Source organism: Aptenodytes forsteri, unplaced genomic scaffold, assembly GCF_000699145.1.
Source record: "Aptenodytes forsteri isolate BGI_AS27 unplaced genomic scaffold, ASM69914v1 Scaffold97, whole genome shotgun sequence".
In the NCBI taxonomy this organism is placed as follows: domain Eukaryota; kingdom Metazoa; phylum Chordata; class Aves; order Sphenisciformes; family Spheniscidae; genus Aptenodytes; species Aptenodytes forsteri.
In genome coordinates this window covers 2,269,828-2,293,696 of record NW_008795036.1, presented here as the reverse complement: position 1 = coordinate 2,293,696, position 23,869 = coordinate 2,269,828, and the positions used below count along the sequence as shown (strand labels likewise).

Below are 23,869 nucleotides of genomic sequence, written 5' to 3'. Positions count from 1 at the left end.
TGACCAGGCTTGAAAAGACAAATACTCCCCACAAGCCTTTTCCCTTAATGTGATTAAACAACTCCCTAATGGTTTGCCCCAAATCCAGCTGCAAGTAGGTGGCTCTTACTGAGCCACTTATGGTACCGGCAGCTGACTTGTGTGATGTTTTGAAGGCTGTATGAGCCCCACAGTGGAGAGGCTGTTGATAGAAACAGTGACTATACATATGGACTGATGTGCTTAGTAATTAAAAAATAATCTTTATTATAACTTAAATGTGATAGGAAATACGGTGAGTACAAATGCCACATAACTAAAAGCAAAAAAAAAAAAAAGAAATTAAAAAAAAAAGCAGAAGTCAGTACAAAAGGACACTGTGGAAGAATTCAGCTGATGGGATAGGCATGGTATAAAAACTGTAACATGGTTATTTCACCTTCTGCAAAAAGAGTCTATATTCCTCAGTAAACAAGTAAGCATTTTGAAATGTACAAAATGTACTTTTTTAATTAAAGGAAGAATATATATATTTATAAATATACAGATATGTACATTGTTGTAACATTCACAGTAAAAAACCCAAAACAAAACGACCCCTGCCTGCCAATGTGTTAGGCGCAGGAGGCTTCCTTTTGACGTGAATTGTTTGCAATCTTTTCTATGTAGTCTATGCAAATTTGGATACTTTAATTGACATCTAAATAGCATTTCATGCATAATGAACACAGTACAAAACACTCTTCTGTTAAATTCTATTCACCTCCTCTGTTAACTTAAGGCTCGTAATCAACAGCTTGAAGCACTCTGTTTTTCATCGTTGCAGTGGGGGGGGGGGGGAACGCATTCACTTCACCCTCTGTTTATGACTGCCTCCGAGGTCCACTTTAGTTTGTTCTAGTTCTTTATGTTGAAATCACTGTATAGAAGCTATGATCCACTAATTAGAGTGTATGAAATCCAATCCTGCCTGCAACTTACAGGACCAAACGGCTCTGGGGACTCGCGCAATTAGCTGTATTCACTCCTCAGAATAAATAAATGCGCTTTACCTTTTCATTTAGTTTTCGGAAACCTGCGTGATTGATCTCCCTCACAAACCTCTTCATTAATGATGGTTCGTTGCTGGAGGGCAAGAGAAAGGAAATAAAAGACCAGTGGAGGCATTTAGAATGAGTCACCAAAGTGACACCTCCCAGGGTTTACATCACGCTGTTTCTGGAGGCAAAACTTGAAGAAACTTGCTCTATATTTCGTTATTGAGACAAAACTGAGAAAGCCCGAGTGGTGCTCCTTGCTGCTGGAGCGTTGCTGGGGACACTGCATGGCAGCAGATGCTTAGCTCGGCGTTGAAGAGAGAGTTTCTTTGCAGTCCTGCTCAGGTGGCCTCCTACTTGTCCTCATTAGACACAGTATCGCATGCCTCAAGCTTTCACGACAACTTCAAGGAAGTAAATGTAATACTCAGTAAAATATATGAAGATGCCACATTCTAAAAACTCACAGAAGGTTGTTGAGGCTGAATAACTGCAATTACGTTATTTGTTACGAATCAGTCAAGAAAGTATTGTTCCTCAGCATCCACCTGTTCCATCATGACCTGTAAAGAGGAGCCAATAGGAACTCTTGAGCTGGATTTTAGATTTTGCTTTTTCTTACAAAGTCTGTAAATTGCTACATTTTGGGATATTCTCATAGAATTATTCAAAGTCTTCCTTCTGCTCCCCACACTGAAGTGCAGCTCCATCCTACTTGAATGACTTAAATGTAGGCAGGTTCTTTTCCACCTAAAAAGCTGTGGCAGCTTCAGTTCCACGGCGGCTTCCAACTTTAACAAATTCCCGGGGAAATTTGTCCAGCTGTTCATATGCCAGTCTCCCATCTTCACCTGAATGCAAAATGTTAAAGCATAACAATGTATTATAACATTGCCTTACAACATTTAAAATACTGGATTCTCTGCTGTTAGAAAGTACTGATCTGCCAGTAACTTCTTTCCCTTCTTAAAATTTCTTATGTTCCTGAAGGCAAATTCAGAAATTACTTAGAAAAATTAAGCGTGCTGTGAATGTTCACATTATTTTTAAAATTTTCTCTTGTAGTTTGCTGCTTTTATCTAGAGCAAAACAGAAGGAGACGTGGCTTGTATGGCTAGATGACAGTATATGTATACTTGTCTTACTAAATGATCTATGGTGCTTGTCAAGGTCTCGGCCGCAGCTGTGATACACTCAAGGTAGATGATGTTTATCCGCTGCTACTTTGGACAATATAAAGTTTAGCCACTTCTCACTTCCTGGCACTTTAAAGAAGTGAGTCTAGCCACATCTTTACTTATATACGGCTGAAAAAGAGGAAGCAGTATGTTTGCTAAATTTAGCTATTTGTGTCTCTCAAACCCTTTTCTCTTAGGTACTGTCACCTGTACACACCTGAAGATAGCATTGAGCCTAGTGTGTTGAATTGACCATTAGGAATCAAAATGTTCTCTGTATGTCATCTAGAAGAATGGCAGTACAATCTCCCACAGTTTACAAAATTGTCCCTGGGCTAATTGTTTTATAACCTGAGCAATAACCCATCTAGCAGCAGAGTGAATTCCTGCCGAACTGGTGAATGAAAGAGAGTATGTTTGAAGAGTTTCCCTAACTACAATTACAGATGGACACACACCCATGGAGTAGAAATCCGTGCTCAGCCTAAAGGCCAGATAAATACAATTTTTCTGTGCCACTGAAGTATTGGGGCCCTGAAACTGTACAGCCACGCTTGCAGTCAAACACTGCTACGCAGCCAGATTACAGGTTAATGAACAGGGTATCTGTTGTCTCAAGGACAAACAAAGGTCAATGCAAGGTGCCTGAGGTACTGTGTGAAGGAGGACTTGCAGGCTAGGGTCTGTCCAAATAAGCATATAAAGATAATTTAGATTCAATGAACACTTGGCAGTGCTAATGGCACTTGAGAGTGTGATAATGGCACTGCAGGGGTGATAGGAGGGGATCCCCAAGAAGAGGGTGTACGATACACAGCAGGTGGTGCGCCAGTCCTGCCTCCTCGAGGCTGCTTGGTGTTCAAATTCATTATGAATTGTTTCTGTTTGTCGACTTCTCCTTTGCTATTTTTCCTTTTCCACTTCCTCCTCCACACTCACACAATTCAGTTTCTCTTTGGTCTATTTTCATCATTTTCAAAATGAATGATTTCTAAGAATATATATTTTCTAATGTGTTTAAGTCTCTAGGTATAAAGTTTTGTTTCAGTAGAGTGTCTCACATTTGTTTAACTCGGGTGTCTTACATGCTGCTCTGTTAAAAAAGAAAATGAAATACTGCTCTAAAACAGGCAACTCACCAAGTGAGAGCAGGGTTTCGGACGCCACTTTTCTGATCTCTTCGTTGTCAGACTGGCAGAGCGTGACCAGCATTTTAATGCTCTCAGCAGCCTGGGAAGCGCAAAAGGAACCGCATTAGCCACCCAGTACACCACGGTTTTATTTCACAGCCTTGCGTGGAAAGAGTGACCATCCTCTGCATTGCCCTTCCTGCTCCAGGGGGAGGGCCTTGGTGGGGACATGAGGAATGGGGTTTCCCTGAGGGGGAGCATCTAGGAGAAGGCATATTTTCTGCTGTCAGTGTGGACCCTTTCTAATTTTCCTACCCTATGTGCTATATACATAAATCTGGCTCACCAGCTGCATCTGCCACTTCTGACCGTAGGCTGGGTGATGGGCCATGGGACAAGGCCACAAAGGTGCCGGGGCACGGGTACAGCAGGGAGAAGAACAGGAGACAGGTGGCAAGGGAATGAGTTTCACACTGAGCATGTCCAACCTGGTAGGTCTGAGAAGGCTGTTCTCACCAGCCTAACTGTGTCTACAGGGCATGTTGGCTGGCCAGCCCAGTCGCTTCACCGCAGGCTCCTCACTGACACCTGCACTCACCAACATGTCCACGTTTTTGCCTTGCCTCTTCTATTTTGGGAAGAAAGCAAGGAATAACCCTGTTCTCTGCTACAAAAATGTCAGGCCTTTGGGGACAGCAGCTGTCATAGTGTCTCTGGCAGGCTGTTTAATACGATAAGAGAGATGAGTGAAAGGAAGGGCAGGTACTGCCCTGGTGTGACACATGGAAGACGCTCTGAGCCACAGAGCCGGGATTTTTATAAGCCTTGTCGATCTGAGGGGCACAGGAATGGTCTACAATGCTCTGAATCAGGGCTTAGCTACTGCAGCCATTAAAATCTCACCACCCCATCTTGAACATGGTTGCTTGTGCTTGACTCAGGGCAAGTCTGCAGTGGGTGTGTACCGGTGACTACGGCTCGAATGCTGACATGAGTGATGGGGCCACAGCAACACAGATGCAGAGTGGGACCTGGTGCAGTCAACGTGGTTTGATGTGGATGAGACTGCCACTGGGATAGCTCACCCACAGTCACCTATCAGTTGGAGTATTCCCATCCTTGAAATAATATCTGCCAGAAAGGCTTCAGCTTTTTATTTGAAGATCCCAAATGACCGAGGTCCTTTCCCTCAGTAGTTTTTTTTTCCCAGCAATTGCCATTCTTACTGTTCCAAGATGCATCGGAGCCACACCGCTCAAGTTAAATGGGTCTAGCGCCAGTTCCCACCACTGGTTCCTAGTCTGCCTTTTCCCGAGAGATCAAAAACCCCACTGTGCCCTGCAGGCAGCAGAGGTGTAATGCCCCTCACTGTTGCCTCTCAGAGATTCCTGCCAGCATCTTGTTCAGGGGAAAATGGTTTTTCCGTATTTAAACAATATTGGATTATGTATTGGATGGTACCAGTTCTGGCTGGGATGACGTTACATTTTAGAGCTGTCTTCTCCAGGGGACAGTTTTGAGGGAGAAATAGTCAGTCTGCAGTGGGTCTGTCTGATGGAACATGTTTTTTTGGCTCAGTGTCCCATACCAGTCGGGCTTAGGTGGTTGCTGTTTCCCATGGCTCTGCACAGCCAAAACAAAAGCAGCATTTTTCCTTCCTGACGTGGGAGTGCAGAAATAGTACCAGACACTAGCTGAAGCTGTAGCACCCAGAGGTACCAGCTGTTTGTCCGTATGGTTTGTACTTGCTGCTTACAGCTGCTCTCTGTGGTGTCACAAAATGAGCTGTGACCTGTCTCTCCCTTTCTGTTCTCCCACTGCAGCCCACGTGCATTACAGCTAATTTTATCCTGGGAGAGGATGATTTTTTCCCCTCTCAGTCAGTACTCCGCAGATGAATAATTTTTTTCTCTGTGATGTGGAAGCAAGTCTCCTAAAATCAGTATGAGAGGGAGGAAAAGATAAACTTCATCATCGTCGCAGAGCCTGGCTGTTTTTGAAATGAAGCTTCTAAACCGTTCCCAAACAGCAAGGTATCTGTAAAAGGATGCAGTGCAGCAATGCAAAACAAAAGCACTGCTGCTGCTATTGCAATTCCTGTTTTGTCGTTTGTACCTCTCAGATGTCCTTTTTTTAAAGTAAAGCCACAAATGAATTCCTTGTCTCTTACCTTGAGGTATCTTAGAGCCAAGCAAGCTGCTTTCTGCAGCTGGAGGTTGGGTTGGGTGAGTGCTTCACAGTAATAAATCAAAGCCTGAAAACAGACAAAGAAGAGTAGCAATGAAAATGTCTGTGCCTGTGTGGAGTAGAAGGGTGGGGTGTGGAGGCATTGCTACCCTACTAAGGGGAGAGGGATTGCAGCCCGCCTCCTTGATAGCAAGTGTGTGGGACAGAGAGACACAGCCTGTGCTACAGGTAACGTGATGGGATAATTCCCTACAGCAGATCCAGGCCAGGCCACTAGTTACTGTTTAGTAGTCTCAGGCCAGCTTTTGGTGAGGAGAAGTTCATGTTCAAGTGAGAAGCGCAACCTGGCACCCTTGAGGGCCTTTCTGCATAAATTGCCAAAGAGCTTTAAATGGGCCTTGGAGTCTAAATAGCTCAAGAGCTGACCCTTGAGATGGTCTCTCTAATGTAGGGATAGTAATGAACAGGCTGGGATGGACCCCAGAGGGACTGCAAAGAACTATTACAAGGTTAGCGTGAGCTGCTAGACCAGCTTGGTCCTAGAAATTAGTAGCTATTGCTGAGCAAGCAAAACCAGTGTGAGCAGCAAATCTTGGTGGCAGTCGGCTGCGCCATGAACTCATCTGCAGCATAAGGCTGTGTAATGCCCTCATACAAGGCACCTTGTGGTCCTCCTGCAGGCAGTGAACCAGGTATCAGCTACACACGCCTGTTCCAGGAGAAAGTTATGTTTTCCCTGAGATGCTGCCTCCGTGAAGCTGGGGAGGGGGAAGGATGGTATGAGATACCAAGAGGCTGCAAAAATGGAAGATGAAGTGGGAGGGCAAACAAAGAGGAGACTGGATCGACAGAGAAGAACAGCAAAGAGCGAGCTGCTTTTTCTCCTCCCTCTGCCTTCCTTCTGCCACTCTTCCAGCTGCCTTTTCTTTCACTCTCTCCTGACAGGGAACAAGGAGGATAGTAGGGAAAGGTCTGCCATGAAAGGGTAGAAGCCAACCCCTAATTTCTTCTTATTCCTCTTCTCCCTTCTCTTTAATTTCTGTGTTTAATCTGGCCCTGCTTGTTGCCTTTGGTATCTGTGATTGACTCAAATCTTAGATCTCACAGCTGAGCTGTGTTCACCCAAGGCAGTCCATCCCCTCCAGAAATGGTGGGAGGTCCCATAGATGCCAGCCTCCTTTGGGAAAAAAATAAAAATCTCAGACCTACGTCTCTGCGCGTTGACGATGCTGGGGACTGTTGCCTTGAAGCCTTGGACTGAAGCCAAGCTTGAGACAGGCCAGCAGAAATGCTGAAGTGTGGAAGATAGCTGGAGAGCACAGCACTCGGTAAGTATTTGAGGAGTTTTGGTTAGTACCTGTTTAGTGTAATGACAGGTAGAAGCAGACTGGCATAACGACAGAAACAGACCTGCATATTTGCAGAAAAATTAGACAGGAATCCCTCTGGATCAATTTAAATCAAGCTTGGAGCAATTATTTTATATGCATAGACATTTGAGACACACAGGCAGGAAAAATGTCATGATGATACAGGTCTCTTATGCAATAGGTGATTTTCTGCCACTTACCTTCTCCCTGAAGTGCCTGTTTTCTGCGGTAGCTGTCAGAAGTGATGCCACAGTCTCACTGACTTCATTTTTATTTTCATTGAGAAGTAAAGCCAAAGCTCTCAAAACTTCTTGCTGTGGTGGAAGGTTATTGGAGTTTATTTTGGCCACATTTTGCTGCAGTTTTCCATCTTTCACTGACTGCAGCATCTGAACCACAGAGGCTAGAAGTGCAAGAGGAAGGTCCTTGTTACTTATTTTATCCTCTCGATATTTCAGATTGTTCCTTTCCCTGCTAGGAATCCTCCATTTTTACTATACACATAAAGGACATGAAAAATCCCCATCTGAGCAATTGCTATGGATCCATATTGTGGTGTGTCTGCGTGGGGAATTGTCTGGGCTTTAAGTTGGGCCAGTTTCTCAGATGTTCTTCCAAAGGAGGAGATGAGTAGGTGGGCTAGGTGGGACACTGCAGCACTTAACGCCTACCCAGAGCTAAGGGCCTACCTGTCAAATCTTCACTTGCTGCTGGAAGATGTAAATCATCCCTATAACAAATGAAACCCAATATTGTCAGTGTATTGCCTTCCAGGGCATCTTTGTGAGAGCTTTTCCTAGGCAGATTGATGTCTGCCACCAAGAGCCAGGGCTAATGTGTTTCAGAGGTGGGCTGAAATGCCTTTTTCCTTCCAGCTTTTTGAGCAAAAGCTCCCCAGTATGCCTGAATAAAAATGAAAACTAGGCAACGTTCCTCAAACTGCCTCTCAAACAGAGAAGAAGAAAATTTGGCTTGCCAGGGATTGCAGTCTAGCACACTCTGTGGAGCGTCTGCTTCTCTCTTTAGCTCTCGGTGGCAGAGCCTGCCAAACACTGACGTGCTGTGATCCCTCGGCTCCTGAGAAGAGCTCAGCACTTTCAGAAGGTCTCTCCATAAAGGATGGTGAAAGACCAGAATGTCACCCAAGCTGCGGGCACAGGAAACTTCCCTGACCTTGAGCCCAGCCCACCACCATCAGCCATTTCCTAAAAACTAACTCTTTCAACATAGTTTTTTCCCATTTGAATATGGAAATAGAAATGACTGAGGGTGTATCTGCATCAGCTCCTCTCCCTTGATACGTACAACTGTTTAGGTGCGTTCAGACTTAGTATCCAAGGTACTTCCTTGCCTCCTTTCCCCCTTCTTTTGCAAAATCAGCCTCAGGGCTGAACTGTTTTGAGCTGAGCTCAGAAGGACACCAATGTACTCCCCCGTAGCTGCCAGAATTTATATACCCTACCTTCTTTTGCGAGCTGCAGCAAATAGCTTCCAAGGTCGTTAACACTGTGGCTGGCAAAATAGTTGTAATACTGAAAGACGGTGATGATCTCGGAGGACATGCTGGAGTAGAGGACGGGCTCCGTCCGGTCCAGGATCTGAGACACCAGGATCCTGAAGACTGCAGGCAGCCGCAGACAAAGGGATGCGTTAGTGAGAGCAAAAGCTGCCGGCAAAATGCCGCAGTCCATTTCAAAGCCAGAAAGAAAGAAACATATTTGCAAAGCCAGATACTTCCCAATGTTTCTAAACTCAACTGTGGTTAGGTTAGAAGCTAGATAGACCTCCCTGTCTAGCTCTCATCACCAAAGGGTATCTTTGTAAGTAAGAATGAACCTCTGCCAGTTTACGGACAGCTAGTGCAGCTTCCTATCCGATACAGGAGCTTTTCTACCTGAATGATATCCTGAATCGCTAAACACACAGCCACATGCGCTGCCAGTTACAGCTCCATGATGCCACTGGAGTAGGGGAGATGTGTACAGAAACGGGATTCGGCTTTGCTTGTTTTTATGATCCTGCGTGAGCATGTGGCATGCAGAAAGCTAGTTTAAGGCACTGTCTGTGAGAGCTGTAGCATGGAGCAGGAAGAAAAACGCTGCCCTGTGTAGGCATCTGCAATGCAGGTGCCCACATCTGAGCAAGTCACCCTACATCCCTGTTCTAGCCCAGGGAGAGCTAGTCAATGTGGTACATCTCACCCCAAATAGGAACCTATATTCAGATAGACTCACTTGGATGCGTATTAATTCCATCCCAGTGAACTGTAATGGGGCATGGACATTATACAGACACATAAAATTGAGGGGATTCCTACTTCACTGAATCACTTACAAACCTGTATTTGGAACAGACTTACTTTCCGATTAGCTCATAAACCTTAAAACAGCATTTTCTCTTCTGCTGACCTCACCTTTTTCTCCTATTCTGATATGATTATTTTGGGCCAAAACTGTTTCAAGAGTTGTACCATCAGTTTTCAAATGAGATCTTGGAGCCATGGCCAAACAGGCCTCCAAGGGGTTGGAAAACAAAGCAGTGAAGGTTGAGTAAAGCCCAGTACAACAACTGTTCTCCATTTTGGTGACCGACACAATTTCTTTGCAGCAGTTGGTACCTGTTTCTGCAAGTCCTGGACACTCCTCATTCACAGTGGTGGCAAAATTGATATCCAGCTGCTTCATCATCTTGTCTGCAGATGTGTGATACACTCCTGAAGGGCCAGTACACTTCATCCAGAAAGCCAGCAGTGACAGCTTCTTGTGGAACTCTGGAATTGCTGGAGGAGAAAACAAAATGAACGATGAAACAAAGCTGTGCTGGAAGCATCGACTTCCAGAAGAGAAAAGATGGTAGGAGTGGAGGAAATATCACCCCAGCCCACTGTTACTGTTTGGTGGGTCGTCCTGTGCCATTACCTTCACAGAGCATGATCATGTGCGCACCCCAAGCTTGTAACATGTTTTTTCTGTTTCCCATGGTAGGATGTGAGAAAACTTGCTCCTGATTCAGTTCTGGGAACTGATGTCTCATCCTTTTAAATACCATGAAATACTAGGAGAATACTGCAAATGGTCTGCACAAGACTGGTCCCTGTCCTAGCACTGCTCTGTGGCCTTGGATAAGTCGTTCAATTTTGCCTCAGTTTTCTAATAAACAAAGTAAATACACCATGGTATATTTACCTATCCTGCCAGAGTGTCCACAAGGATGAGTAACTAAGTGTTTGTCAGACTTTTCCAAGGTATTAAAATAGGTGCAACAAAACCACAAATATTTAAATAGTTCTCCACAGAGATGACTAAAAATAGTCTTTTGGATAAACCGTTCGAGGAGATGTATTATGTCTCTGATAGTATAAGGCAGATCCCGTCTTTCCTCAGGAAAGAGAGGTGGAAGATTTTGGCTCTTCAGAGGTGGCAGCATCCCCACCCCACCGCAGCAACGACCTCTGTGCATCTTCTGCACATCAAGCAGGATAAGGATAAGTCCTTTCTCTTCTCACCTGCTTATTTCTGGATACCAGTGCTGAAGATAGAATAAGGCCCCTGACCAACTCTGGTGACTGCTACATCTGCTGGTGACTGTGAGCCGACCTTACTACGGTGGCATCTCCTGCAGCGATGGTGAGCTCTGCACAGCGATTACTTCAGCAGGCACACGTGCCCAAACAAACCCTTTTCAGAAGGAAACCCCCTAACTTGTCTCTTACCATCAGTAAGAGAGGTGATGTTTCCCAAGTTCTCAGTGCTGATCTCCACGATATTCTCCATCACAAGGATCTGCCTGGACAGCTTATCCAGGAGGTCTCTTGCCACGAATGGTGTTTTACTGGAGAACACAATTTGCTGGTGAAGACAAATAGGAAGAGACGAAAAGGAGTCATTGAACCAAAAAAAACCTCAGAAGAAAACAAAAACCTCCAAAACACCTGGCACCTGAAGAAGTGCAATAGCAAATTCATTGTCTGGAATGATGGGATCTCCTTAACTTCAAAAGTTTTTTGTCTCTGGGATATTTTATGGTCCTGGTTGATATGCATTGTTGCTTACATCTTTAACATCTACATCCAGATCCAGGCACTTGAGTATCCAAGCAGCCATTTGCATAAGTAATTTCTGATTTGTACAATCTGCAAAGCTAAAGGAATCCATCATTATAAGCATTAAAGCCAGAAAAGAATATTAGTCTGACTTTCGCATAACACAGGCCGTGGACTTTCAGGACATACCTGCCTGGAGGCAAACCACAGGTCACTCTTTCTCCACTCCGTTTCACCTCTAATCAACTACTCAGGTGTCTTTATTAATCTGGTGCTTTTTCCTTGATACTACTCCCTGCTGCTGACATCTGCATTTTCTTCAGCAGTCCACATAAATATTGTTCATATCAAATCTGCTCTGTGTGTGGACATAGTTCGAGCTTGCCTCCCCCAGCTGCATATTTACTGTGTACTCTTGTATTTAAGCCAAAAACCTCCCTTTTTCTCATACTTTTGAATCAGCAGAGTGTCTAGCTCAGCACTAAGGGTGCTGGAATCATACTCGCTCTGTATTGCTTCAGTGGGCCTTTGGGAAAATAAAGTTAATTATATCTAAGATGGAAGAGTCAAATAATTGCAAAGAGGAAGCTGCAGTATGTTTTGATTTGTCAGGAAAACCCTGATGCCCTCGCTTGCTAGAGTGGCTTGCTAGAGGTTTAAAATCACATTTGCTGTGCTTGGGCTCTGAAAAAAAACCTCTGAAAGGTTGTGCTAGTTAGTTGCGAGCACGAACATACAATTTCGATGTCCCAGGAGGGCTGTCATGCGCTGCCTTCACTCTGTGTGTTGCAGACAATCTCTCCAGCTCACATGCAGAAATTCGTTTCTGCTCTTGAACATCGCAGCCTTGTCTGGGGCTCGGTTAAACAGTGGGGCCACGGGCTTCTGCTTTACCTCTGAAGGCATGGCCTGCCTTAACTGGGGACCGATCTCATTTAGGACCTCCTGGTGAAGCCAGTGAACGTTTGTAACCCAGAGCAGGGGCTGCCCCTGTTATCTGCTGCGCTGCCTGTCAGTCCTGCTGGGCAGCACCTGCAAAGTGCCCCATAGTTTGCATGTCAGTTCTGCTCCGAGATGGGCCAGGATGGAAACAATGGAGGCTTTTCCCATTGAGAGTGAAGGGTGTCGCCTTCCTACCCCATCACAGCGGCTGTCCCAGCCCTGCGCTCCTGCTGCCTCCCAGGAGCAGTGCTGACCTTGCCAGCCTGCTCATACCCCATGTCACGGGCACACCAGTGCCTGGAGGAAAAATTTTGAAATGTATGCCTCAAATGAGCTGGGCCTGGTACCTGAATGAGCTGCGTGCAATACTGCAAGTGCTTAACTATGGTTATATCGAGGCTGTCGTTCCCTGTGGTCAAAGGCAGAGGGCTGCCGGCCACGCTGGTGCCCACACCCGTGTCCTCGGTGAGAGCTTCGCTCAGGTGGCCTCTGGCTTCTGCGTGCTCCGTCCTGTAACTGCGGAGGAGGGAGGGATGAGGGACGTCAGTGCAGGGCCGACCACCGCCACGGCAGACACACACACGCACACGCTCACTCAGGGCAACGAGCAACAAGCACAGCAGAAGAGCTGAAAGCAGCCAGAAACCTCGCAATGAGCACATCATATCACAAAGGAGCAGTGCTGCCCTGGCCAGGCATGGAAGGGCTGCACCCACCGAGGGGACAGCTCTCTGTCCCCTGACTGGTTTGCCTTGAGCGATGCGATGCCCTCACCAGAAAGCCTTTTTAATCCCCAGTTACTGTCACTTGGTGGTGACAGTGTTTTTTTCCCATCTGTTCGTAAATCATCTCCCCAGTCACTCTGGGTTAAGCACCATCACAATTTGTGCCATCCCAAGCACCGAGCTGCTAAGAACAGCTCCGTGCTTTCGGTGTCCTCCTGGTGCCAAAGTTAATGCTCATTGCAGAAGGAAAGGAAAACCACTGCTGGAGTAAGAGACATGATGTTTTCATATGCTGTTTTAGGTACAACACGTACAGTTTACTTTGCCAATCGTTTCTGTAAGAGCGTAAAGCTGGTCTCACTGTGTTTTAAATCATTATTTCCAACATTGTCTTCTTGTCCAAATGGTCCTCCCTACGTTTAAATGCAAAGTCTGAGGTCAGTCCCCAGATGGCAAGTGTATTTGGCTGCAAGTTCAGAAGTTTCAACACTTGCAATCTTTACACTGAGTCACACATTTACACATCTAAAAATGGAAGCGGGAATCTACACTGCCCGGGGATGAGCCAGAGGGGAAAAAAAATGAAATTTTAACTTCTACTTTAACTTAAAAGATTTTAGTTGCTTTCTAAGTCAGCTTGTAACAAACTTAAATTTTTGCTGCTTAAGTTAAATTTATGCAAAAGTGCCTGGTTAAAGCCAGACCCTTAAATCAAGGCAGACTGAACTGAGCTCAGAGTGCCAATTTAGCAAGCAACACAATTTTCCAAGTTTTTCTTCCCACCAAGTCTTATTCTGTAAAGAGGATATGCAGTGAGATGATGGGAACTTCATGGTGGTTGCTTGTTTGCACTCAAACTTGTTTTAAACAGGCCACGATAAGCTGTGAGAAGTATAGCTCCCTGGTCGGAAAGCGTGGGGTGCAAGGGAACCATGTTCTTTTCTTTTTTCCCATCTCTTGTGCCGCTTACGTGCCTGCTGGGCATCGTGTCAGCTCCGAGGATGCAAACATGCTTTTAGGATCTAATGATTGAAACACAGCATCTTAAGGTCACACAACAACGGCAGACCACGACACAAACACCACAGCTTTTTTTTTATTGCTTTTTTTTTTTTTCTCAGAAAGACCAAAAGTGATGAAAGAAGGGCAGGTAACACGCAGGGCCATGAACAGAGTACCAGTCATCACTCTTACATTCCAAAGGAAACCTACACCATGCTGCTTAAATCTGGCCCTGTGTTACTGTTACTGACAAGCTTAATCCACTGCAAAGACTCATTCGGCTAGAGAGAAAAGACAAAGGGAGGGGGGGAAAAACCACAGAGGAATTAGTAATTACATCCAAGGAAAGCCAGGTCCAAACCTATGTCAAGGAAGAGGCTCTGCCAGTATTGGTATCAGCTTAATTTAATTTACCCTTCTCCTTTGGAGGACAGATTGCATATATTTGAACAGGAAAAAAATGATCCTGGAAGCTAAAGATTTTGTATGCAGCAGCCACAGGGAACCCTCTGACCCTATAAACTCATCAAGGATTAGTCAGTCTTCCTTGAATAATGTGTGCACCGGGATCCCCTGTTAGCGACAAAGAGCTAGGGTATCAGTTTGGCGAAGCACAGCTGGCAGTTACTACAAACTTACCTATTCTTCTCAATCTCAGTGTCTGAAAATACCGAGTCTGCACCTCCTCCACCATTACAAACCTCCACACCACCACCATCCTCATCATCAAAGTCAGAGGTGTTCAGGAAATCAAAGCTTTCTAAAGCACTTTCAACTGTTAGACTTAAACTGGAGGACCTGCTTCGGCTTACTGCTGGCTTGCACTGCAAAGGCAGAACAAACCAATGAAAACCCCAGATATTAGCTACTACTGAAAGAAAAGAAAAAAAAGGATAAAGCTTAAAACTTTCAAATTCTTCATTTTATTTTTAAAACTTCATTTTATTGGCTATTCATTTCAAACCTTCATATTCATAGTATATACAATCAAAGCCTGAGAACTGGAAAAACCCTTCCCTTCCTCCTCCCCTCCCCATCCTACCCCCTCTCTTCCCGAAAGGAAAACCCTCAAAAGCAAAATTTGATGTGTTTTATAGAAATGCGAAGTACATCTTGAATCCAAGCGATGCAGCTTTCGGTGCCCTCCAAAAGGAGAGACGGCAATTAACGCACTGGAAGTTGAAAGGGGAAGGCACGTTCCATAACTGCTGTCCTAGCTGCAGAAGCCAATTTACACATATCCAACGGCACTATTGGATTTATTCCAGCTGTAACTCCAACGGACCTTAGGCAGGAATGAATTTGGTCCCATATCTGCAGATTTATTCATGGGATGAGTGGACTTTTGTGGCCTTTGAAGCCACATGGCTTATCAAGGAAAAGCAATCAGGCATCAGACACCTAAGTGACAGAGAAAGGCAGTATTGTAACTTGGAAATTAACAGTGCTAGAGAGGGGGGAAGCCATCCTGTCTCACTGCTGGGAAAAAATGCAACTGAAGCCCCGCTGTTGCTGTAGGAAATATCAAAGGCCCTGGTCCCATATGGCGGTTCATCCAGACATGCCCACAGAGTTGCTTCCAGGGTCACCTTGCAGGATCAGATATAACTTGAGGGATCACCTCCATTGGTTTGTGCAATGACTTCAACACCTTTAGCACTGTCGTTATTTGACCAGAAACAGCCCGGAGCCACCGGTGCTGTTCCACAAGCCACATCTTCCAGTCCCAGCCAGGAGCCAGGACTTTGTCTTGGTTTGCAGAAAGAAATGCATTGGCCTTCGAGTTCAGACTCAGCACCACCTCCTCTAAGGCTGAGGAGGCTTGGAGTTTTGTTTCCAATTCATTTGCACACAATATTAATGCTATAATGGTCATATGTTAGCACTTACGATGCTTGACACCTTAAACTGACCGTACAGTCATTAGCTGATCAAACACACTTCCCAACACCTCCGTGACACAGGTGGGTGCTGTATCTCGCTTCCTCTGCGGCGCCGATGGTTTTAGCTACCATTTCTTTCAGGGCTGGTAGCGGAGCTTCTTCAGGCAAAAGCAAACAGCAACATGTGGGCTTCTCCTTTTCTCTGCCCGTCTGATATTGCCAAGAGAGATTTCTTCAGCCACAGCTGGATTCAAGCTCAACCTTTTTGCATGGGGAGCCCAGCACGGCTGCTGGCGATGCTGGGTGTTGGTCTGCAAGCTGATCAATAGGCGGCACGCAGACATAAAGCATATCTGGAAAAGGCGTCCTTCTCCAGTGTGCAGGAATCCTGTCTGCGCACGTCTGTCCTCTGTCTTCCCCCCCATCCCATGTCTGTCCCTTTGTAACTTCTGATAAAAGGAGCGTAAATAAACAGTCTCCATTGTCCCTCTGCTGTTTGGATAGTTGACCTCTTTGTACAAGCTGCAGAGCAGCCAAGAAGTTAAAAAATAATATTAATGGTAGCTTTGCCTGCTTGAGCCTCCTTGGGAAATAATGCAAGAAACAGGGGCTGCAGGCTGTCAAAAAAGCACTTAATTTGGGAAAGTACTATGCAGTTGCAAACACCAATGGAAACAAAGATGTTAACACAGTTTTTTTGTAAAAAGATAATGCTGAAGGGTAAATGCTTCCCTCCTTCCTCCTCAGCCACGTTTTTAAATGATGAGGCTTAAATGACTAGCAGACCAACTTGCATATGAATATGAAGCATTTGAAATTATTATTTCCCATATAATACTCTTTGCACAGTAATGCGTCATGAGTTATTATTCATAGGGGAGGTATGAGTCACAGTGATCGGCAGGAAACGTATTAACAACACACATGCAAAACCCTTTTCTTCTTTCTAATTTTCAACATTATGTCCATCCTGGTGTAATGACAGGATGTCTCTCATTTTAAAAATGGATGGGGGAAAAAGAAAAGGCTTGGAAAAAGCCTAGGCGATGTGGGGATGGCAACCTTCAGTGAGATTTATGCTTCTAAATCTCTTTGGCAATCTAGAAAATTCAGCTTCTATGGCTACAAGGCCTGATCCTCAGCTGGTGTCGTTTTGCACGGCTCCACGGAGTTCAGGGGTAGTATGCTACAGTAAACCCACTGAGGATGTCACCCACAGATTTTAAAGACAGAAGGTTGGATATAATCTGATCTCCAGTATGGCACAAACAATGGGTTCACAAGTAGTTTCTTCACAGAAGGGTATAATTTAATTACCCCTCTGCCACTGCACCTTTTTCTCTTTCCCCCAGGTTCGAGTAGATTAAAAGATCCATTGCTTGAGGATACAAGGCTATGGTAAGCACATTGCAGACAAGTTTAAAAATGCAACGCTGTGAAGGGATGCTCCAAGCAGGAGCAAATCTACTGCTACTAACGAATTTTACTGATCTCCAAAAACCCTACTTTGATGTTTGCGGGGCAGGGGAGGAGATTCTACCTGCTCAGATTTTCTTTAGGGTAGTATTTTCCGAAAACGTACTCACTTTTAGGATGTCATCCAGATGCATCACTTCTTGGTCCAGGTCCTGAAACTCCTTATACTGCTCTTTATGTGGCTCAAGAGCTAAGAGAAGCCCTTGCAAGGCTTCTTCAATGCTTCCATCGAGATAAGACTTATATCCTTCTGATTCCCCACTAATCGATCCCTCACACGGCAGCCTCTCTGGGGTCATGGGTGCCTCTGCTGATGTAAGCCTTTTTACCAGCTGCTTCGTGATGTTGCCCTCATAGGTATCCAGCTCCACAGGCTTGAGCTCTGAACCTTCATCTGTGTCCTGCAGGAGAGACACCGGGACGCTTGTCTCTATAAAGACACGATCGCTCCCAGCGTCGGAGTTTTTTTGGCAAACTTCAGGAGCTGCCCGTGGGGTGGCCTTGTTCTCAACCACTGCTCCCTCTCCCTGGGACGGCAGGTCCTTCGGCTCAGCGACAGAGTCTCTGCGGGAGTCACTGCTGCTACAGTCCAGGCTTGAGCTCTTGGAGGACTGGAGAGCTCGGTGCTGGGTGGGGGTCGCAGTAATGTCAGGGCTGGAGCTGACATGAGCAGAAGAGGACTCTGCTGCATTGGCAGGGGGCACGCGGTCTTCGTAAGGCAGGTCGCCAAAAGTGAAAGAAAGAGGTCGCTTCTCGGTGGTTGCCGTTCCATTTTCAAAGACGTCATCTGGCAAATTCGACTGAAAAGATAATAGAGAAGACAGAAAATGTTTTTCATGTAGCACTGGAAAGAGAAAAAAAATACAGTATGTGCCTGGGAGAGAAAAACGCAAGGAAAAAGATTAAAGAAGCATTCAAGACTTGAGAGATGGGGAAAATATTTCAAATCCAACTTCTGCTTTCATCTGGCATGGCTCCTGATTTCAGCAGGAAAACTGCTGGAAAACTTGGGCTTAGCATCTCTCTGGTAAGAAGAAAGCTCTAGGAAGCAAGTCCCAGAACAGAGACATGAATTCTGGTCGTCCTACCAGATTCCCTCAGGCAGCATTTCCACTGCACTGCTCTAGTTCCTACAGCATGTCTCTTTTTAATGGGATTGCACTTAAGCCACCTTGGCTGCATTTTCGTACCCATTATAGATTTCCATTGTATTTATTTTCTGACTTCTAAAATAGCAATCCCTAAAATTTAGCACAGTTTGCTCCAAAAGTTTCTCTAGTGTCATGGCATTTTAATGGTGATGTTACTATGCTATTTCTTTTCTGTTGAAAGTATGTTCTGCCTGTGGCATGGACATCTCTAATAATTGTTGAACATGAGTTACACAGGAGTCCTGTTCAACATGAGTTTCTGCCGAAATGAAACAGAAGAATTTGTGTGGTGGTGTATTGACCAGGACATTTATCATTTAGGAAGCAAAAACAGCGTATACAGACCCCAAAATGATCACAGCATATACATATGTTCATCTCTCTGACTGACCTATGGGGAAAAATCACTATAGGAGTCACAACCTGCCTATCTGACCTACAAACCTTGCTCTGTTATGTGGCCAACTCACAGAAATGCACAGCACAGATGAAAGGCAACTACTGTTTTGCTGACAATTTGCTGGAAAGAACTGTAGGCATTCGCATGTTGGTAAGGTGCACAAGGTTAAAGTGTCCAAAACTCGCATCTTTTTTTCCCAGCACTATTAGCAGCTTTTTTCCCTAAACGTAATTATACCGAAAGGTTCATTTCTTCTTTCCCCCGACATGGGTATACTTTTAGCATCTGAAAGTCATGTTACTAGGCAAATGTATAACATCAATCAGCGTAGCAGGCCATTTTTAAGAATACCATGTTGGCTTGTATTCCTGCCCTGCTCTCTGCCCACAGATAGTTGGCTTCTGATCATTATCCCTGTAGAAACCAAGAGGAACTTTCATTTAAGGCGAGCAGCATGGGCTCTCACGGTCATGTTCTCCCCTCTAATCAGTCAGCAAAATGAGTGAGTTGCAACAGAGAGCAACACATGAAGCATGCGTGGGAATGGAGATGCCACACGGGGACCGAAAAAATCCTTCACCAAACGAAAACCAGGACTCACATATAGCTCTAGCCCTGCTTTTGGGCTTAGCCTGAGCGATGGCAGGTCACTAAAAGAGCGACTGCGGCGAAGCTTGTCAAAGAAAGTGTCTTGCAGAGCATCTAAGATTGTCAACTTTGGCCTGCCTTGCAGGGGATGCAGCCATTTCTTCAACAGTTAAAGCAAACAGGGTGTGAGGAGGGGAAAGTTAAAGGAACGCTTTGTAGCAGAGTACTAAATTACAGGCATGGGATGCAGCACTTGTAAAATTCGTATCTGTACAGATGGCCTATTCGGCTTAATACACAGTCCTGATTAAGCATTCAGAATTTGATTAATGCAAAATGTAAGAGCACCCTGTGAATATCTTTGGTACAGGGGCAAACTTGACCATGGGATGCATTAAAAATACTGGTGCTATAATGGTTGTTACTGTTACAAAACAAACACACATTTCATAAAGATTATTCAAGTATTATAGCAGTCAGGCAAGAAGAATAGGTATGCAATAATTGGCCACATAGTTTCAAAGATGCCACGATCAGTCACCTTTTAGGACTAGCAGCTAGGAATGCACTTGCTTTAGAAGCATTTGTAAGGGTAACCTGCTGGAACCAGGGAAAAAAAGCTTAGATGCGTAAAGCAATGAAGCATTTGCAGTGTTTGAAGTGCTCTAGGGCTTCTCATTACATAAACATGAAGCCAAACAGAGCTTACAAAGAATGAGTGGTCCTTGAAGGTTGGCGTTTCTGGAGTGCCTTGGCTGTACATGGACAGTCTCCTCTGGAGAGCAGATGCCTTGCTCACATTTCCTGTGGACGGGGTCAAGTCTTCAACATCAAAGGGGCTATGGACGCACAAGCAGAAAAAAAATGGTTGTTAGGCTGAGCGAGAAGGAATTTCAGGTCCATGGAAGGGATTTTTGAAAAGGTGGTTTATTAGCACATCAAAACCCAGAGGTAGCAAGTTTTTTTAACAGAAGTGTTTAAAAGAAAATGTTAATTAGACAGCAGGCTCAGAAGTGTGGTTTTCGGTTCTGATAAAAGTATTCTACTCTCAGAAATCATTTATGTAGCGTAGTCTGATGTTATTCTTCTCACATGAAAAGTATTCTTGCATTTGAGCTGACAAGTGTCACACATACTAATGAGAAAGGTGCTCTACTATTAATAGAGCTGTTGCATTATAAAGGAAACCAGTAGCTGTTACTGCTGGCTTCATGTTTATTGCATTACAAGAAACAGCATACATGACTGTAAAAGCTAAAAGCATCAATGCTTCTTCAGAAATGACAGTTACCAATTTTATTAAAGTGCCATGGGAATTGGGTTTGAATCCTAACACCATCAGCTTACCTATGCTTACCAACGCAGATGGACAATGCTGGGAGATTTCCCACCACCCTCAGGCCATGTATGAAGCCCATAAAAGCCAGCTTTTAAAGATGGGCCAGCTTCTGAACTTGGCTAGGCTAGCATAAATCCAGGGCAACTCCACTGAACTTTATGCTAATATTAGAAAAAACTAATGAATATATGAGGACTCAGTTACGTCCCTTTCTCGAGCTTGGGGAAGAAGTATACACTTTAGTCAATTCTGTGATGTCTCACCACTATGAGTTTCACATGTCTCACCACGCCTATTGTAACAGCTGAAATAGGCACAACTAAGAAACTAGGTACAAACCTATTTGCCACAGGTAACACAGGAATACGGTGGTTGACCACAAACTATTTCTCATCTCCCAAACCTGGGCCACAATTCCTTCCCCATCTGCCTCAGCGGGGAGCAAAAAGGAGAGAAGAGACCACATGGACCTTTTCTCTTTGGTTGAATTTTTACAACTACTTGACCCAGTGACCGACCGACCGACCAGCCAGCTCTACTTACTACCAAGTGATTTCAAGGTTCAGCTTTATTGTGCCAAGGTCGTTAATGTCTACTGCAACCACCTGAGGCCGAGCTGCAAACAGGTCTTTCGTCTCACAGGTAACACTTCCCACAAGGATGTGAGTAGCAAGCCCTTTAACTTCTGTGACCTGTAAGAGACAAGAACAGGATATCTAGGACCACACAAGGCATTGCAATCCTTAATTACAAGGCAATGGTTTTGATTTTCTGGCCTGGAGCCCTTCCTAAAAGGCTTCTAAAATGTAACTATGTTTGTTGCGTCTTCATAACTTAGGGGAAATTTAGATTTATTATTTTTTTATGATCATGCTTCTATGTTTTCTTTATGTTTTTATGGGTGTCAGAAGAGAACAACCATACTGGCTCAGCCCAAGGGGCTATCTGACCTTGTATTTGGTCTTTTGCAGTGACCATAAGCAGAGCCCAAGGGAAGAGTAGGAACAGGAAGAGCATATTGGAAGTTTTCCTGTCTAATATTCTCTCAGCAACTGACAATTTTCATGTCAGGCAATCTCCTGATGTAGCTGGCCTACTTAGTAATTCCCAAGGGAGCCCTATTCTATTCATCTCCTGTAACTCTGGGGCAACGAGGGAATGGAGCAGTAATGGAAAGACTCTGGTTTAGGAGGAAAAGTCGCCGCTGATTGCTAGGAGTTGTAAAAGTTGTTCTTTCCCCGGGGGACAGGGCATGGAGCCAGAGGGACTTTCATTAAGAAATTTTGGGAACTTCTGTGCTCTAGGAAGCTGCTAAAAAGGTCAGAGTGGTTTTTCTACGCACCCCCATCTCACTGTGAGCAGAAACCTCACAGCGCTGCTACCTCACAGCGTAGCACTGCTGTTCTGCACAGGGTGGTGAGACTGGACCTCAGGACTGTTCCAGCTTATGCCCAGCTGGCCCTGTGTGTGTTCAAATGAGAGCCCTATGTATTCCTCCAGATCAGCAGATGCTGCTCTCTTATCTGAGCAGTATTAAAAAACTCATCAGTAGTGGGATTTTTTTGGTTTGGAGTTTTTCATTGCTGTTGCTTTCCTGAATACTGTTAGCAAACAGGTTTCTAGTGTTCCCTTGCTTTGGTGCAAATAATCTGAGTTGCTGGAGAGCAATGTGAGGCAAAGGTCGTGTTAGTACGGCTATGACAGCAGCCTGGGGAGAGTTAGGACAACGTCTCCCACAGGACTCCCAAACTGATTACAGTCTTGTAGCATCTAGATTGGACAATACTATAGCACTTCATTCTAGTAGGTGTGTTGGAAATACTAATGCTGGCTCACTTCCAAAGAGTTTAATGATCTGCTGCTGCCTTTTTGCTGATGGTGCACGAGAAGGCAGCTTCTTGACTCCTGCCTTGCTTGCATACCTTAATGGAGATCAGTCCAACAATGAGAGGGAGGAAAACCATTTCTTCTCCGTCCCAGCTTTGCTTGCCATTCACTTCTATTCTGCCTTTCAGTTTCCATCGCTGGCGACCATAACGCATGAAAATCTGAAAAAGAAAAACCCTCTTATTTTCTTGAGAAATCTGCTCTCTTGATGCACGAATATCAGAAACAGACTTGGGGAAAGGGTCTGAAGTAGGTTGGAAGAGTTAGTGGTGTAGGTGCTGCCCTTCTGCTTCCCATCGAGCCCGAAGGAAAAGGTCTATCCTGCAGGAGAGCTGCCTCTCAGCTCTCCTAATCGTTCCTTTCGGTAAGGCACCCCTCACCCCAACTTTCACCTTCATATAACTCGATGACTCATAACAAAGAAGCTGCAGGAGTTTTAACTCTATTTACAGGGAAAGCTGCAGTGCGGGGGGTGGGGGTGGGGGTGTAAGATTTGGGAGGGCAGGATAAAAGCCCCTGTGGCCTTTCCTAATACCTACAGCTTGCGCCTTCCCAGGCAGGGGAGAGGGTAGGTGAGCTTTTGGCCATCCCCCATCAGAGGCCTCTGGAGCTGCGAGGCTTTGGCTGGCTGGTGATGGAAAATGAATGAGACCCACAGTGCAGTAACATAATTTGAAGCGGTAAGAGCAGCAAGCCCGTTTTGGGCTGCGGGGCCAGCTGGGAGAGACCTGCTCCAACTGATCGGCCCCGCAGAGGAAGCACACGCTGCTTGCAGGCATGAAAGCAGCAGAAGAGATTTGTCACAGGGAATGAGTGGGAACAAATGAAGTGATGATCAAGACAGCAGGGAAGTACAGGTTGGGGGGATCCGTTATTCAGCCGCTGCGGATTTCTTGCAGGGTTAGCTCTGTTCTGGATAGAGCTGGAGGCTTTTATTTTAATCCACCTCCAATTAACGTGCTTGATGTTCTCCACTGGAACGCTGCAGTGACCAGAGATCCTGACACAGCCTCACAGAAGGTAACTTCTGGGTCTCAAGAAATGGTTATTCTGTATCTTTCTGCTACTCTGCTTTATGATGAAGTAAAATCTAAACATTCAGTAAAGGATGCTTGCAAGGACTTGTTCAATTTGCTCTGCGTGCATGGGATGGGGCATATGCTTTTTTCCGGGGGAATTAGAAGTGTTTGTCATGAATAAGACAGGGAGAAGCATGCCCTCGTTCTGGGAGACACTTAAAAAATAAGGGGGTTTTGCTTGTGGGTTTGTTTTTTCTTTTAATTTAATTTTTTTAAATTAAAAAAAAAAAAAAGCTTGTAGTTCTTCGAATAGCCATCATCCAATGCTCTGAGTATAATTTTCAGGTCTTCTGACAGATGCCCTGACATAGGCAGACATAAAGAGAACCGCAAGGTTTTTCAGAGCATATACAGGAAAAATAATAGCTGTTTCTTGGGGTGCTGACGTGAAAAGGCTTTCTTCATTGCGATGTAAAAAGCGGCGGGACTCTGCCTTCCTTTGGATTCCTCTGCTGTCAAACCAACCATAAACCA

The 23,869-nt window shown here is 45.0% G+C and overlaps 1 protein-coding gene across 1 annotated transcript in view; it reads right to left on the bottom strand.

Moving 5' to 3' along the window:
• Positions 1 to 219: 219 nt before the first annotated feature.
• FAM65B (family with sequence similarity 65 member B) overlaps positions 220 to 23,869 on the bottom strand; it is a 71,746-nt gene continuing 48,096 nt past the window's right edge. The window contains exons 9-22 of the mRNA XM_009276662.2: positions 23,026 to 23,047; positions 22,352 to 22,493; positions 20,973 to 21,121; positions 19,800 to 19,929; positions 17,062 to 17,751; positions 14,232 to 14,416; positions 12,213 to 12,381; positions 10,594 to 10,729; positions 9,499 to 9,660; positions 8,344 to 8,502; positions 7,082 to 7,284; positions 5,495 to 5,578; positions 3,334 to 3,424; positions 220 to 1,867 (exon numbers count right to left, since the gene is read on the bottom strand). Of these exons, the coding sequence (XP_009274937.1) occupies positions 1,767 to 1,867; positions 3,334 to 3,424; positions 5,495 to 5,578; positions 7,082 to 7,284; positions 8,344 to 8,502; positions 9,499 to 9,660; positions 10,594 to 10,729; positions 12,213 to 12,381; positions 14,232 to 14,416; positions 17,062 to 17,751; positions 19,800 to 19,929; positions 20,973 to 21,121; positions 22,352 to 22,493; positions 23,026 to 23,047 (2,423 nt within the window). The 3' untranslated portion in view covers positions 220 to 1,766. The remainder of the gene's footprint in view (positions 1,868 to 3,333; positions 3,425 to 5,494; positions 5,579 to 7,081; positions 7,285 to 8,343; positions 8,503 to 9,498; positions 9,661 to 10,593; positions 10,730 to 12,212; positions 12,382 to 14,231; positions 14,417 to 17,061; positions 17,752 to 19,799; positions 19,930 to 20,972; positions 21,122 to 22,351; positions 22,494 to 23,025; positions 23,048 to 23,869) is intronic.